The sequence below is a fragment of the Camelus dromedarius genome, chromosome 4 (genome assembly GCF_036321535.1).
Source record: "Camelus dromedarius isolate mCamDro1 chromosome 4, mCamDro1.pat, whole genome shotgun sequence".
Lineage (NCBI taxonomy): Eukaryota > Metazoa > Chordata > Mammalia > Artiodactyla > Camelidae > Camelus > Camelus dromedarius.
In genome coordinates this window covers 11,246,993-11,262,503 of record NC_087439.1, presented here as the reverse complement: position 1 = coordinate 11,262,503, position 15,511 = coordinate 11,246,993, and the positions used below count along the sequence as shown (strand labels likewise).

Sequence of the window (15,511 nt, the reverse complement as noted above, 5' to 3'; positions counted from 1 at the left end):
TTGTCTGTCACCCTACCCTGAGCTCCCTGGACCCGGGGCTGTGTGCCCCACGGGCCTTCTGGGGAGCCCAGCAGTGCAGACGGGAACGGGCAAGGCTCCTGGTGGAAGTTTTAAAACTGAGATGCAAGACTTCAGCTTTGTGCTCCTGCAAACAAAATAGAATCCTTTGAGAAGTTTTGACCAGATCGCACTAGGCCTATCTGTGTGTACAGATTCAGCTGAGTGGAGTTTTAAAACAAAAAGATACGCCTGGAAAGGGTCGTTGAGAGGCCTCCTGGTCCGTGCTGCTGCATCCACACTTCCCAGACAGAGAGAACACACCCTGAGGTCTGGGGCCCTCCCAAGTGTTCCCCACCCTGCATCCCCCTTCCATGGGGGGACGCCCATTGTTTCTCACCGAAATCCCTTCTGTGAATTCACAGAATTCTGGGAGTTTCTATTTAGGGTCAGGCCTCAGTTGATTGGGAGGTATGCCAAGTAACCCAAACCATTAAAAAAAAAATACTCTTTCCCTGTTATATATTAAACACACACACATACACACACACACATTGTCATTGTAGAAAACTTGAAAATATTTTTTAAATTTTTAAAAAATTTATTTATTTTAATGGAGGTACCAGGGATTGAACCCAGTATACCACTGAGCTGTACCCTCCCCCTGAAAATATTTTTTTAAGTGTAGAAAAGAAAAAAAAAATCACTCTAATGCAGTGGCCACTGTTAACACTGCTGTGAAGCCTTCCTTCTATGCTTCTTTGTAACGTACTTGAAATCACATCTTGATTCAGTTTTGAATCATGTGTTTGTTCACTTGATTATTTTCTCCCAATTTTTTTTGTTGAAAGGTTTTCAACCTGCTGGTAGCACCCATGTGCACTGGGTGTAAGTTCCTCAGTTGTTAACATTATACCATGTATGCGTCCCTCACCCTCTGCACACACGTGTGCACAGGCGCAAATACACACATGCACACGCACCCCTTTTATTTCCCTGAACTATTTGGAAGCAAGTTGCAGATATCATGAAACCTCACCCCTAAAGGCTTTAGCATGAAGCTCCTAAGAACAAGGACGTTCTCCAGCACTACCACAATCACTTCCAAAAAATTTAACAACACAAGATTAAATAAATCAGCCTAGTTGCAAATTTACCCAGTTGTTGCAATAATGTCTCTTATAACTGAGATTTTTGGCAGTGGCAGTGAGGGGAATCCAAGGTCCAATCAAAGCTCATACAATCTGTATTAGTTTTCATGTCTCTTTAGTCTCCTTTAATCTAAAACAGTTCTCTAGACACCCCCTTCCCTTTTTAAATCATAGCTACCATTTACTTTGAACACATGCCAGGCTACTTGGGTACCTTACATACCAGAGTTTTTTAAGTGTGACAAATTCATGTAACATAATATTAACTGCTTTAACCATTTTTAAAGGGGTAGGTAATTTACTTACTTGTTTATTTTAACAGAGGTACTGAGGACTGAACCTGGGACTTCGTGCACACCAAGCTTGCCCTCTACCACTGAGCTATAACCTCCCCACCAACCACTTTAAAATGTACAACCCAGAGGTTCTTAGTACGTTCACAATGTTGTGCAACTTCCAGAACATCTGCATCACTCCAAAGAGACACCCTGTAACCATTAAGCAGTCACTCCCCATTCTCCTCTTTCCCAGCCCCTGGCAAACAATCATCTACTTTCTATCTCCATAGTTTTGCTTATTCTGTGCATTTCATATAAATGGAATCAAATAATATATGGCCTTTTGTAACCAGCTTCTTTCATTGAACATGTTTTTAAGGTTCATCCAAGTCATAGCATCTATCAGTACTTTATTCTTTTTCAGGGCTGAGTAATATTCTATTGTATGGACACACTACATTGTGTTTATTCATTCATCAGTTGAGGGACTTTTGGGTGGTTTCCACTTTTTGGCTATTGTAAATAATGCTGCTCTGAACATTTATATACAAGTTTTTGTGGGAACATATCTTTTCAGGTCTCTTGGGTATATACCAAGGAGTGGAGTTGCTGAGTCATATGGTAATTCTATGCTTAATGTTTCAAGGAACTGCCAAGCTGTGTTCCACGTGGCTGCACCATTTTACATTCCCATCAGCAATGTATGAAGGTTCCAGTTGCTCCACATCCTTGGCAATACCTGTTATTTTCTTTCATTATGATTGTTACCATCATAATCTGTCATCATAGCTGTCCAAGGCTGTGTCAAGTGGTACATCACTGTGGTTTTAATTTGCATTTCCCTAATGACTAACGACGTTGAATATCCAGATTTTTTTTATTCCTAAATATTTTAGCATGTGCCACTAGAAGATGAGCTTCATTTTGTAGAACACATTATTCATCATAGTTATGTCGCTGGCATCTCTACAACTTCTCTCCCCCGTGGCGTCTCCTCCAGTACCTCAGCATCCATCTTCAGTTGTGGAATACAGTTAAGACACTCCATCCTGAAAAGGACTATGGTATCATGACGGGTTCTGGAAGCTGGTTTCTTTCTCCGCAGGCAGGTGCACCTCGGTAAAGATCCCATGTCCTTTAAATTAAGAAAAGACCTTATTGAGGAGCGACAAAGAGTAAACAACAAATACAAGGTCAGAATTACCACTAATTTGATAACGTTTATTTCTGTAAATATTTTGAATTCCCTGTTGTATGCAAGGTGCCGTATCAGGAGAAAAAAAACCTCATAGTTAAGTCAGGAGGGGAGACTACTGACGTGTCCATGGTTAACCATAAGTCAACTCTGGCTATGAATGTCACAGGGGGCCTCTGGGAAGTATTGTGGGGATTCAGGAGGCAGAGGGAGAGAGAACTCATGGAATTGGAAAGCTCCCTAGTATGATATAATTTTGAAGAATTGTAAAGAGGGCAGAGGCGGGGAATGGCTCACGTTCAGGTGGGGATTTTGCACCTGTCCCATGATCTGCAGAGCATGAAGGTAGGAGAGACCCATAGACAGTGGGCAGGAGCCAAGCCAGAGCCACATCCAAACTAAAGTCCCAAATCAGAGACACTCAGAGAGGCTGAGCGGAGAAGGGGAGACTGGTCAAGGGGAGAGGCCACACCTGGGTCACCAAGGCAGCACACGTAGGTTCAAGGGAGGAGGAGAGTAGAGATGGGAACTGTGGGACTTTGCCACACCCGAGGGCTCACAGTGGTGAGAGACATCATTACGTGCAGAGCAGATGCAGAGAGCGCCAGGGACAGGGCCATCGTGGCTGAAACTCAGGATGCTCATGGGCCTGAGGAGATAGTCTCAGCTCGGGCTTCATGTTACATGGGTTTGGACTTAATGGGCAGGACTTCTGGAATCATAACACTTTGTATCAATTTGCCATTAAGAAACGACCCTAGACTGGGTGGTGTAAACAGTAGAAATTAATTTCTACTGTTTGGAAGTTGGAAGGTGGACATCCAAGATGTGTTGTCAGGGCTGGTTCCTTCTGAGGGACATGAGGGAAGGATCTGTTGTCTTCTTGGCTGATCGATGACCATCTTACCCCTGTGCCTTCACACTGTCTTCCTCCTGTGTCCAAATTTTCCCTTCTTGTCGGGGTACCAGTCACACTGGATTAGGGCCCACCCTAATTACCTCATTTCAACTTGGTTACCTCTTTAAAGAAAGTATCTCTAAATTGGCACATCTGAGGTACCAGGAGTTAGGATTTCAATGCATGCATTTGGAGGGACACGTTCAGCCATAACACATGTATTTGAGTTTGGGAGCATGAGCTCCCCACTCAGTGCCGCGCACAGCGGCAGTAGTGGGGAGGTGGGGTTGGGAAAAACATGTATCTTGTCAGATAATGAATATATTACTCATATAGAATACATTTGTTCCCTAGATTTGGAGTCCAAATCAGATATTTGAATAAAGTCATCTTTTTATTTTCATAAGACAAACAAAAGAATGTAAAATCATTACATTGGTAAGTCGGAAAGGCACATATTGGATGGGCAATTCAATTTACTTTGGGGGGAGGGTACAGCTCAGTGGTTGAGCACGTGCTTAGCATGCATGAGGTCCTGGGTTCAATCCCCAGCACCTCCATTTTAATTAATTAATTAATTAATTAATTAACCTAATTACCTCCCCCTCAAAAATAAATAAATTTAGTTTCTATGTTGTTTGGATTCTTTGCATGTGATTTAAAAAAAAACTTTTTGGAAAGAGAGGTAATTAGGTTTATTTATTTATTTGTTATTTTTATTTTAACAGAGGTTCTGGGGCTTGAACCCAGGACTACATGTACACTAGGCACGCACTCTACTACTGAGCTATACCCACCCCCTCAACGCTGCATGTGATTTTAAAAGCAAAATAACAAGTATTTTCTGTCAACCCCACAATGGAATATTTGCCAACTATTTTCAAGACTAAGGTGATAAAAAAATGGCAAGACCATGTCCATGTGAAAGTTAAGGCTGGAATTGGAGTATCTGGTCAACAGGCAAACCCTACCGTTTATACTTTTGGCAGGTGCATTAATGAATGCCTGTGTATGTGAGATTCTGTGCCGGGGGCAAGCCACAGTGCCCGCCCTTAAGAAGGTGACAGAAGGGGCCCAGAAACATTAAGAGATGATTTCCAATGTGCTGAGAGCAGTGGTAGAGCCAGGACTTGTAGATAAATTGGAAATGAGGGCGAGGAAAAGGATGAGATAGAGTGACTCCTAGGTTTCCAACTTGGATGTTTGTTGGTGGTTTTAAATGAGATCCCAAATACTGAAGAGAAGCGGTCTCAGGGGGAAAGTTTAATTTAGGACATGTAACATCTGGGGTGACTGGGGGGCATTCAGGTGGCGGCTGAAGGAACAAATCTGAGCTGGAGTCAGGCTGGGTGTGATCAGTGCAGAGACCACAGGACAAGTATGATGACCTGGGGAGAGAGAGGAGCATCAAAAGGGCAGGAACTCAAGGCAGGAACCCTGGAGAACTTCCTGATTTAAAGGGAGGGAAGTGGGATGATGAAAGGACAGAGGAGAGGTGGTCTGGGTGGTCAGGAGACTCAGAGAACACAGAGAAAGTAGAGGGAGGGATCAGCCAAGTGCAGAGGGTTCTGGATGATGGAGCCTGGAAAGTCCATGTTGGATTTGGTGACCTGGGGGTCCTCATCTACCTCAGTGACAGCAATTCCAGTGGACTAGAGGAGGTAAAAAGCCAAATCGTATTGTCTCGAGGAATGTGTCGGAGTGAGTACGTGGCTTCCTGAGTGTGAAGAGTCATGGCGTGGACTGTTCAAGGGGCTGAGGCTTCTAGGAAGGGGCTTCTGAGTTGGAAGAACTTGAGCATGTTTGTAGGCTGAGGGCATAGAGGGATCCCCGAGGAGAAGGTTGAAGAAGCTTGCGAAGAGGCCAGGGTCGGAGGTAAAGATTGTCTTTGAACAGGAGGAAGGGCTGCGGGGGTTGAGGCGGGGGAGGGTGTCAGGCTGGCAGAGAGGGCCGTTGAAGGATGCCCGTGGCCGTGTCTTCCCCGATGACCCAGGCCGGCCGTAGAGACTGCGGTGCCCAGGGACTGGAGGGAGGCCGTGGGGAGTGATGAGCACTTGCACAAGTGACTGAGGGGCGCAGGAAAGAAGCAGTCCCGTCCTTCCTGTCATCACCCGGACCCTGAGTTCCCAGGGTAGTTGGAGAGCAAGCATGGCAGGGCCCCTGTTCTGTATGCCCAGGAGATTTCATCTGGCAGCTGAATCCTGGCAAGTGACCCCGTGGCCAGGAACACGCGGAGACCCGGGGCAAATGGCAGGAAGCAGAGAAAAAGAGTGCGGCGGGGATGCAGAGTGAGTCGGCGTTAGAGCGGGTCTGTCTCTGGGGTGATGAGCTTTCACTCAGGAGGGATGGTCAATAATATTAAGTTCTGGAATGTTCATCATAAAGAAGTGAGTCCTCATAAAGACGTAAGAAATCTCCCTGCTCTTTCTTCTAGCTAACAACCCATTTGCCAATCTTTTCTTTCAACTGCCTGTATTTTACTTTATTTTCAGTGGTGCTGGAGGTCTGGGTCTCTCTCCATAAAGTCTGTGTTTTGAACCAAAGGTTCACAATCTTAAACTCAGCCTCCTGATGTGTGCCAATCAGAGCTGGGTGGTTCAGCGCGCTGGTGACAATAAATGTCTCCTATTTCTGAAAAGGGTGTTAATGTGGTGATCAGAATAGATTTCTTCCAGTTGAGTCTTTAAAAATAATTGTGAACAGGGTATGGAAGAGCGAAACTAGTTTCAGAAGTTACCTAACAGACAAATAATAAAAACTACAGATAGGTAAAACCTAACATGTTTTGCAGTGTGCACGGTCCTTTTTTCCATGGAGGCAGGCTTGTGTGGACACTGATCCAAGCCCAGCCAGCCTTCTTGGGAGTGACCCGGGAGTATCCAGTGGCTCCTGGGGAATAGGAAGGATTGTTCAGGGACCATGGGGAAGCAGGCAGTGGAGGAAGGGGAGCAGCCCGGGGGACACTTCAGGGAAGGGACAGACTCTGTCAGCCTCCACCACCCAGGAAAAGGGAGCGATCAAGTGCCTTTGTTAAAATGTGATACTTGGATAATCAGCTCTGAGGAGCTTAAAACTTCACTGGGTCATTAATTTCTGTTTTTTAATTTTGGGGGGTTTTAAAAAATTTATTTTTTGGTTTTTGAAGAGTGAGTTTACTTAGGGTTTTTGGGGGGAGGGGAGGTAATTAGGCTTATTTATATATTTATTTGGAGGAGGTACTGGGGATTGAACCCAGGACTTTGTGCATGCTACACATGTGCTCTACCACATGAGCTATACCTTCCACCTTAATTTTTTTTTAAATGAAATCTCTATACTCTCATGGTTACATGGCTTCCTAAAATCCTTTCTGTGAATTATAAATGCCTCAGAAATAATTTCCAGAGACTATCCTCTGATTATAAAAAGAAGGTATTGGGTTTGTGCCTCTATAAAAAACATGTTTGAACAGTAAGTGTAATTTCAATGGTCATTTTAACCACTCTCCCAACGGGAACCTCATAGGTAGATTTGACTAAATGCTTAATGGGTTTCTATCTGTTTTAAAGAGAAATAAAACTGGTGCATTTGTATTCAATTTTAACATTTCTGATGATTGAAAACCCCAGCTAGATAGAGGAGATCCTGTTTTGGATGAGGAATTTCAGCGACTCAAGACAGAAGTTAACTCCAAACGAGTTGTTCGAGACCTAGAAGAAGTGAGTAACTTTCCTGTGTTTGGAACCTAATGATCAGTAGCTCTTTATATGCTTATCTTTAAAGTGCTGACCAATTTTATGGAAATCTTTTTACCAAGAGATATTTAATAATTTTTAATACACTTATATTTTCAGAATATTTTTTCCCATTACATACCCACAAGTAAAGCAGCAACTTGTAATTAATGTTTGTTTCCTTTGAAATTAACAGCATCATATATTTTGGTTCCTCCTTTCCACACTCCTCTCCTCTTGGTCTCCTTTTTTGCTTCCCTTTGCTCTCCGTGCCCCTGTCCACAGGCCCTTGGGGTGCCCCCCCCCCCTCACCTTAGTGGAACGGATACAAGACAGCAAGTCAGAAGCCAGAGTTCTGGTCCCAGCTCTACCACAGATTTGGGGCCTGGGAAAAGCCCTCTTAGCCTCGGTGCCAGTGTCCTAATATGTAAAATGGGGACAGCGGGCCCTCCACCTGAGTTTCCTCTGTCATGTGACGGCTTCTGGTTAAAACCCCAATTTTTAATTTTAACAACAAAAAAATTCATCTTAATTTCCTCACCTCCTCATTCTCACTTTTCTAGGTTTGCCACATCTGAATTTTTTTTCCCCTTTTTTCTTCTCCCCTACATTTAATCTGGCCACAAAGTCTTGCCAGTAGCTCTTCCACAGGGCCTTACCAAAGTCCAGCCTTCACGCCTTGCCCTCAGCTAATCTAACAGGTTGATGGTTTGCAGATCTGCCCTCCTGCGTCTCCTCAGCGGCCCGCTACACGTGCCAAGGCGAGACTAATTCGTTTCCCATGACTTTTCTTCTTCTTGTTTCCCTGTTCAAGAACCTGCATTGCCTGAGGCTCTGGCTGCCTCACAACACCCCCAGGCACCCTTTCCTTCACATTTACTGATCCACGCACACTTGTACCCACGATGCGCAGACACTGTGCTGACGCTTGGCGGGCAGGGCTGAGCACGTCAGTCCTCCTTCACCGGCATCACACAGCCTGCGCCTCCCAGTTCCGCAGGCAGTGCCAGCACCCAGCATGTGGGGCTGACTTCTGTGTGGCTTTATTTTTCCTTCTCAGGCTCACCTGTGTTTGCTTGAGCTTTTCTGTCTAGACTGTAAATTTTGTAAAACCCGAATCTTGTCTTTCACTTTTGGTCCCTAACCCAGGAAGTAGTCCCTGTGAGGGTATGTACACAAAAAGTGCTTAATAAATGTTCATTAAACGGAAGAGCAAATAATAACCTGACTTGAGATCAGACTCTGAAACATTTTTATTAAATGCTTATGTCCGGAGTTAAACTTTAAACCTAAGATGTGCTTATATTTTATGTTCACAGAAAATCAGGGAATTTCATCCTAATTTTGATCCACTCATTAATAATACTTGGGTCAACAGGTTCAGGGCGCTAAGACGGTTTCAACAAGCAGCACGCAAGGTAAGTCTCAGCACTAGACTGAAATTTTAATTTGTTTAGTTATCAGCACAAGGAAATTGAACGATGAACTTTTTTTAATAGCAGTTTTCTTTGAGGTGTAATTCACAGACCATAATATTCACTCGTGTAAAGTGTATAATTCAGTAGTTGTCAATATATTCCCAGAGTTGTACCGCCATCACCATTATTTTAAAAAATTTTTTTTCTTTTTTCTTGTGGGGAGGAGGTAATTAGGTTTACTTACTTATTTTTAGAGGAGGTACTGGGGATTGAACCCAGGACCTTGTGCATGCTAAGCATGCGCTCTACCACTTGAGCTATACCCTCCCCTCTTAGGACGTTTTTACCACCACGTGAAGAAACCTAGTTCCCATTAGTAACTCCATTCCCCAGTCCCTGGCAACCACTCATCTATTTTTTGTCTCTAAGGATTTGCCTTTCCTGAACATTTCATATACATAGAATCATACAACACACACACAGCCTTTTGTAACTGGCTTCTTTTACTTTACATGTTTTCAGGGTTCACCCATAATGTAGCTTATTTCAGTACTTCAGTCCTTTTTAAGGATGAATGCTATTCCATTGTATGGATATACCGCACTTTATCTCGTCATCAATTGAAACATTTCGGCTGTTCTCACTTTTTGGCTAAAATGATGGGAATAATGATGCTACAAACATTTATGTACCCGTTTGTGGAAATATGTGTACAATTCTCTTGGGCACGTATACCTAGGGGTAGAATTGCTGGGTCACGTGGTAACTCTAAAATGAAAGGGTGCTGGTCAGCTGTTTCTAGAGGGAACAATGGAGCATTCCTGGGGGATCGTGTCTGTAACATCCAGGCTTATGGCTTCATGTTCACGGGTCTTCCACCCAGCAGCTTCCTAAGGTCAATAAAGGGTGTTAAGAGATCCCTGGTCTGGCTATGACCACACCTCTCCAGCTGCCCCCAACTGCCCTGCCATCCTTTATGTTGTCCCAGTTTTCGTCTTGTGAAAACACTGGCTCGTTCCCTGCTCCTCACCGTCACCTAAAATGCCATTGCATCTCACCTCCATCTGTCCACACCTGTCCTTTGGCCAGTTCAAGGCTACCTCTCCTCCAAGAAGCAGTCCTGTAAGCTTTAGCACTGAGCGCTCTCCACGATGCCTCTTGCATCTTATGCTTCCTGTAGATCTCTTGTCCCTGCCGCTGGAGTAAAGCTGCCTTGAGGGGCAGAACCACCTCTCAAGCAGGGAGAGCAGAGGATAAGACTTGGGCTCAGGAGCCAGGCTGCTTGCCCTGAACTCCTGGTGCAATTTCTCATGAGTTTTCTGATCTTGGACAAGTTACATAACCTCTGGGCCTTAGTTTCTTCATCTGGCACTGAGGATAACAATTAGACCTATCTCAAAGTGTTGCTGTGAAGATTAAGTGAGTCGATGCGTATAAGAGACTACAAAAGTTTATGTTATGGGCTGTCTTTCAAGGAGTGCTTCCTGCTTGACCTGATGACAGTCTGGGTGGAGAGAGACAGAGCTTGATGCATCCGTGATCTACTCATCAACCTCCAAGGCCCTGTAAACCCGTGTCCCTGCTGGGGCTTTGTCGGGTGGGCTCTGTGCAGGTGCAGCACAGAGGTGGCCACAAGATGCTTGCTGTGGGGAAGTGGTGGGGAGAGGCAGCACAAAGCTGTGCTCTGAGGGAGGACAGTGGGCAAAACACAGCAAGACACTGGCTAGACTGGCTTGCCGCCAGTGGGACCTCCCCGGCCGTTCCGGAGCGAGCCCTCCAGTGCAAAATATGTACTGTCAGCAGTTATGTGTTTGGCTGTGAGTGGTGGCTCCATCTTTTCCTCATGCTCCCTGGGAAGTACTGTCAGTTAGATGCACAAATGTGCCCCGAGCCTATGGCCCCTGCTGTCTCCGCAGCTCGGTCACAGCCCCATGGTCTCTCACCTGGACCACTGCCACTGACTTCCCTGCTTCCGCTCCCCACACAGCAGCCAGAGCAGTATTCCCAAAGCTTAGAGATGGTAACACCTCTCCCCTGGTGAAACTCTCCAAAGGCCTCCCACTGCAATTTGAATACAATGCACAATTTTTACCAAGGCAACAAGGCCATCCTGGATCTCTCTCTGTCCTTGAAACATGTCTCCTTTGTTCCCGATTCAAGATCTTTGCACCTGCTGGTTCCTCTGCTCCCAACTCTCTTTCCAAGGTTATTGTCTCCTCATCACTTGAGTCTCAGATCAAACCTGACCTCCTCTGAGAAGCCTTCCTTAAATCCTTGCAGAAGGGGCTAGACCACCCCCCTTCCCAGCCCCACAGTCCTGCCCTTGTGCATTTACTCTTTTTCTTCAAATTTCTCTATGGTGTCTATCTTGTTTATTCGCTTAAGTGTTTACTCTTATCCCTCTCCACACACCCACTCCCTGCCATACGCATACATGCCAATCCTATACATTCCCCTATTGTAACCTGCCAGTACCATGAATGCATCTCCAGAGACCAGCAGGACAACCAGTGAAAAATACACAAGATTTAATCAGAGGATCCGGGTTCAAACCCAGTTCATCACCTTCCCATATTGGCAAGTCATTAAAACTTTTTTGAGACTCAGTCTTCTTATGTGTAAAACAGAGATGACAGTTCCTTAAGGACCACTGTGAAGATGAAAATGACTGTCAAATAAGACTGTCAAAAGAGAAGTGTTCAAAAACCAAGATGCTAGAATTCTTAAGAGGAAAAACGCAAAGTGGATATAAATGCTAAGTAAATGCAGTAAATAAATGCTAAATTTATAAATGAAAATGTTTTAAAAATGTAAAATATAAGAAAATGTGGGGACAGAACACACACACGCACACACACACACACGGAATGTCAGCTCCATGCAGGCAGGACATTTATTTGCTTCCCACTGTATCTATAGTACCTTGAACAGAACTGTCCACAGAGACCAATCATACTTGTTAAATAAAAGAGACCGTCACAGGTTGGGAAGGAGCGTTAATCGTGGAATGAACAGGCTCCTCACCACCGCTCTGTTCGCAGCAACATCTGCTTTGAATGCCAAGCCCAGGAGTGTGCAGTCAGCACCGCCCTCATCCACAGCCCAGTTTCTACCGAATTGTCCATTTAGTTTGTTCTTTGACTCTGAAATTGACCCGGTGGGAGCCTGGCTACTCAGATACACTGAAAAGAAAGAATGCAGAACTAGTCACTGGTTCCACTCTGGAAATATGAGAACACTGGGGCTCGTAAATTGGGTGGGACAAGGCCAGATAACAACCTGGTCGTTTTTTGTATTCAGGCCAGTCAACATTGCCCAGACCTTGAAGTCCCCACGGCCTCGGCCCAGGGCAGGTGCCCCTCTCCCTATGAATTCTGATTGAAGTGGTGGTCTCAGCCTTTGGTTGTGGTTGGGGAAAGTGAACTAAATTGAAAGTCAAAATAAGCCTGCACCAATTAATCACTTGAAATCATTATTTTTTCTAATTCCAGGTTATGGTACATCGACGCTTACTTAGGATGCTGAGTGCCATTCGCAACATGAAAAAAGATGCTATCATAAGAAAGTTCACTCAAGGAAGACAGTCCATAGCATCAGGTAAGGCATGGCTGTGAGGAACAGCAGCGCTTTACCCGTGTGTCCCGAGTGTGAGACTTCTTCGTCCTGAAGTTACCTGTTAGAAATAAACGTTTTCATAAATCACATACATTGGCGTTTTTTCAAATTGAAGTATAGTCAGTTACATGTGTCAGTTTCTGGTGTACAGCATAATGTTTCAGTCATGTATGTACATATATTCTTTTTCATATTCTTTTTCATTATAGGTTACTACAAGATATTGAACATTTTTTCGCTGCACTATACAGTATAAACTTATTGTTTATCTATTTTATATACAGTAGTTAGCATCTGCAAATCTCAAACTCCCATTTTATCCCTTCCTAACCCCTTTCCCCCCAGTAACCTTGAGTTTCTTTTCTATGTCTGTGAGTCTGTTTCTGTTTTGTAAATAAGTTTATTTGTGTCTTTTTTTTTTTTTTTAGATTCCACATATAAGTGATATCGTATGGTATTTTTCTTCCTCTTTCTGGCTTACTTCACTTAGAATGACATCTCCAGGTCCATCTATGTTGCTGCAAATGGCATTATTTTATTATTTTTTAAGACTGAATAGTATTCCATTGTATAAATATACCACAGCTTCTTTATCCAGTCATCTGTCGATGGTCATTTAGGTTGTTTCCACATCTTGGCTGTTGTAAATAGTGCTGCTATGAACACTGGGGTGCATGCACCTTTTTGAATTAAGGTTCCCTCCAAATATATGCCAGGAGTGGGATTGCTGGATCATTTGGTAAATCTATTTTTAGTCTTTTGAGGAATCTCCATATTGTTTTCCATAATGGCTGCACCAAACTGAATTCCCACCAACAGTGCAGGACAGTTTCCTTTTCTCCACAGCCTCTCCAGCTTTTATCATTTGTGAACTTTTGAATGATGGCCATTCTGACTGGTATGAGGTGATCATTGTAGTTTTGATTTGCATTTCTCTGATAATTAGCAATACTGAGCATTTTTTCATTTGCCTATTGACTATTCATATGTCTTCATTGGAGAATTGTTTATGTAGGTCTTCTGCTCACTTTTGGATTGGGTTGTTTGTTTTTCTGTTATTGAGTTGTATGAGCTGTTTATATATTCTGGAGATTAAGCCCTTGTCAGTTGCATCATTTGCAGATATTTTCTCCTACTCCGTAGGTTGTCTTTTTGTTTTGCTTATGGTTTCCTTTGTAGTTTTTTTTTTTTAATATAACAAATCACAACAAACTTAGTGGTTTAAAAATAACACAAATTCATTATCTTACAGTTCTGGAGGTCAGAAGTGTAGAATCAAGGTGTCACAGGTCTGGTTCCTTCTGGAGGCTCCAGGAGGAAGCCTGTTCTGGACATTTTCCAGCTGCCAGAGGCCGCTTGCACTTCTTGGCTCATGGCCCCTTCCTCTCAGCACCCTGACCTCTTGCTTGGGTTGTCACATCTTCTCTGACTCTGACCCTCCTGCTTCCCTCTTACATGGATCGTGTGATGACACTGGGCCCACATGGATTACCCAGGACCATCTCCCCATCTCAGGATCCTTTACTTACATCTGCAAAGTCCCATTTATCATGCAAGGTGATGTAGTCACAGGTTCCGGGCAATAGAATGCGGACGTCTTTGGAGAGCCATTATGCAAGCTACCACCTGACATAAATCAGACCTCCATAGCAGGTGTGGCTGAAATCCCTGCCCAAGCAATAGTAAGCAAGACCCACCACCCGACCAAGTTGTAACATCCGTGAAGTTTGGTTGTGACTTCCTGTTTCGTACCATCTGTTCTCTCCTGTCACCAGAGCGACCAGGACAGATGTCATTTATACCTGTTGATTGTCTGGCTGCATCTGGTCATGTCTCGAATGTTTGTACATAAAGCTTTCTATCTCGTATCATCTTCACTAAAGAAATTCCAATCCTCTGATGCCCCAGTTGGCCGGGCCTGTTGGAAGCCTACTCTCAGTAGCTTCTGGGAGCCCCAAAGCCACATCACCATCTTCTGCATCTGTGGTTTGTGTGCAGACCCACAAGAGGCCCTGTCCTTCCAAGCCCTCCTCCCCTCCCTAGCTGACAGCCCTGGGGCCTGGCTCTGGTTCCCCGTCCTCCCCAGGCAGCTGCTACTCTCCTCCTCTTCCTCTCCTTCAAGATCCAGATGGGTATTTATTTTTCACAATATTTTATCACATTTTAATTATTCTATTTTCCTTCCATATTATTTTTATCTCTGGTAGTAAAGTTTCTAATGAAGAAACTTTTTTTAACTATGGGTTTTTTTTAAGCTTTAAAAACAATTTTTTTAAACACTTTTTTGGTCAAGGAGGTAATTAGGTTTATTTATTTATTTACTTTAATGGAGGTGCTGGGGATAGAACCCAGGACCTTGTGCATGCTAAGCACACACTCTACCACTGAGCTATATCCTCCTCCCAAGAAACTCTTTAAAAAAAATTGTAAAATTAACGTGTGAGTCACATTTGCACACCTGTAAAATGTCTTCATATGCTTCTTTAATTGAATCCTTTTCTTCACTGAGAAGGACAAAGAATATTCATCAGAGATACGTAATTAGGAAGTATAGTTTTTTGGGAAGGAAAAATAAATTTTTTTAAATTGGAGAAGATCTTGAGGTAAAGAACAAAGGAGAAACTGAAACTGAGACTATACACATACATACCTATAGGTTTTGGGGTTTGTTTTTTTTTTTAATGGAGGTACTGGGGCTTGAACCCAGGACCTTGTGCACACTAAGCCTGTGCTCTACCACTGAGCTGTACCCTCCTCACCTAGATTCTTTTTGAACTGGTGTGTGGCAAACACATAACTAAAGATGGTAGTTTCACAAAAATACCTTAAGAACTCCCCAAAGTGCTGTTTTGTTTTTTCACCCGCAGAGAAGGATTCCTCCCAGTACCTTCACCCGCGGGTCAGTCAGGATGACTATGCCAGCCGGTTCTCTGTGTCACCCAAGGAAGTGCTGCCCTTCGCCTTCCCATCCTACAGCTCCCCTCAGGGCTCCAGTGAGCTGGTGGGTGCCTGGTGGGTGCCGCTGGGCTGTGGGGTGGGGCCGGGCATGAGCAGGTGGTTGTCAGACAGGTACCCAGGTGAGACCCGCCTCAGTCTCTGGCCCTTTGCGTCCTCCTGGGAGGCTCCCAAGGGAGATCCGTGCCCAGGTTATGGGGACAAATGGGAGACCAGGGATGACACGCTGCCCCCTGCCTGGCACCTGGGACACCTGTGCACAGCTGGCTCGTAGCCTGGCCCAGGGCCTGC

The 15,511-nt window shown here is 44.3% G+C and overlaps 1 protein-coding gene across 1 annotated transcript in view; it reads left to right on the top strand.

Moving 5' to 3' along the window:
* The window catches only part of CFAP221 (cilia and flagella associated protein 221), a 79,464-nt gene that overhangs the window by 44,683 nt on the left and 19,270 nt on the right, over nt 1–15,511 (top strand). The window contains exons 12-16 of the mRNA XM_010979402.3: nt 2,532–2,619; nt 7,128–7,217; nt 8,552–8,650; nt 12,142–12,247; nt 15,133–15,266. Of these exons, the coding sequence (XP_010977704.3) occupies nt 2,532–2,619; nt 7,128–7,217; nt 8,552–8,650; nt 12,142–12,247; nt 15,133–15,266 (517 nt within the window). The remainder of the gene's footprint in view (nt 1–2,531; nt 2,620–7,127; nt 7,218–8,551; nt 8,651–12,141; nt 12,248–15,132; nt 15,267–15,511) is intronic.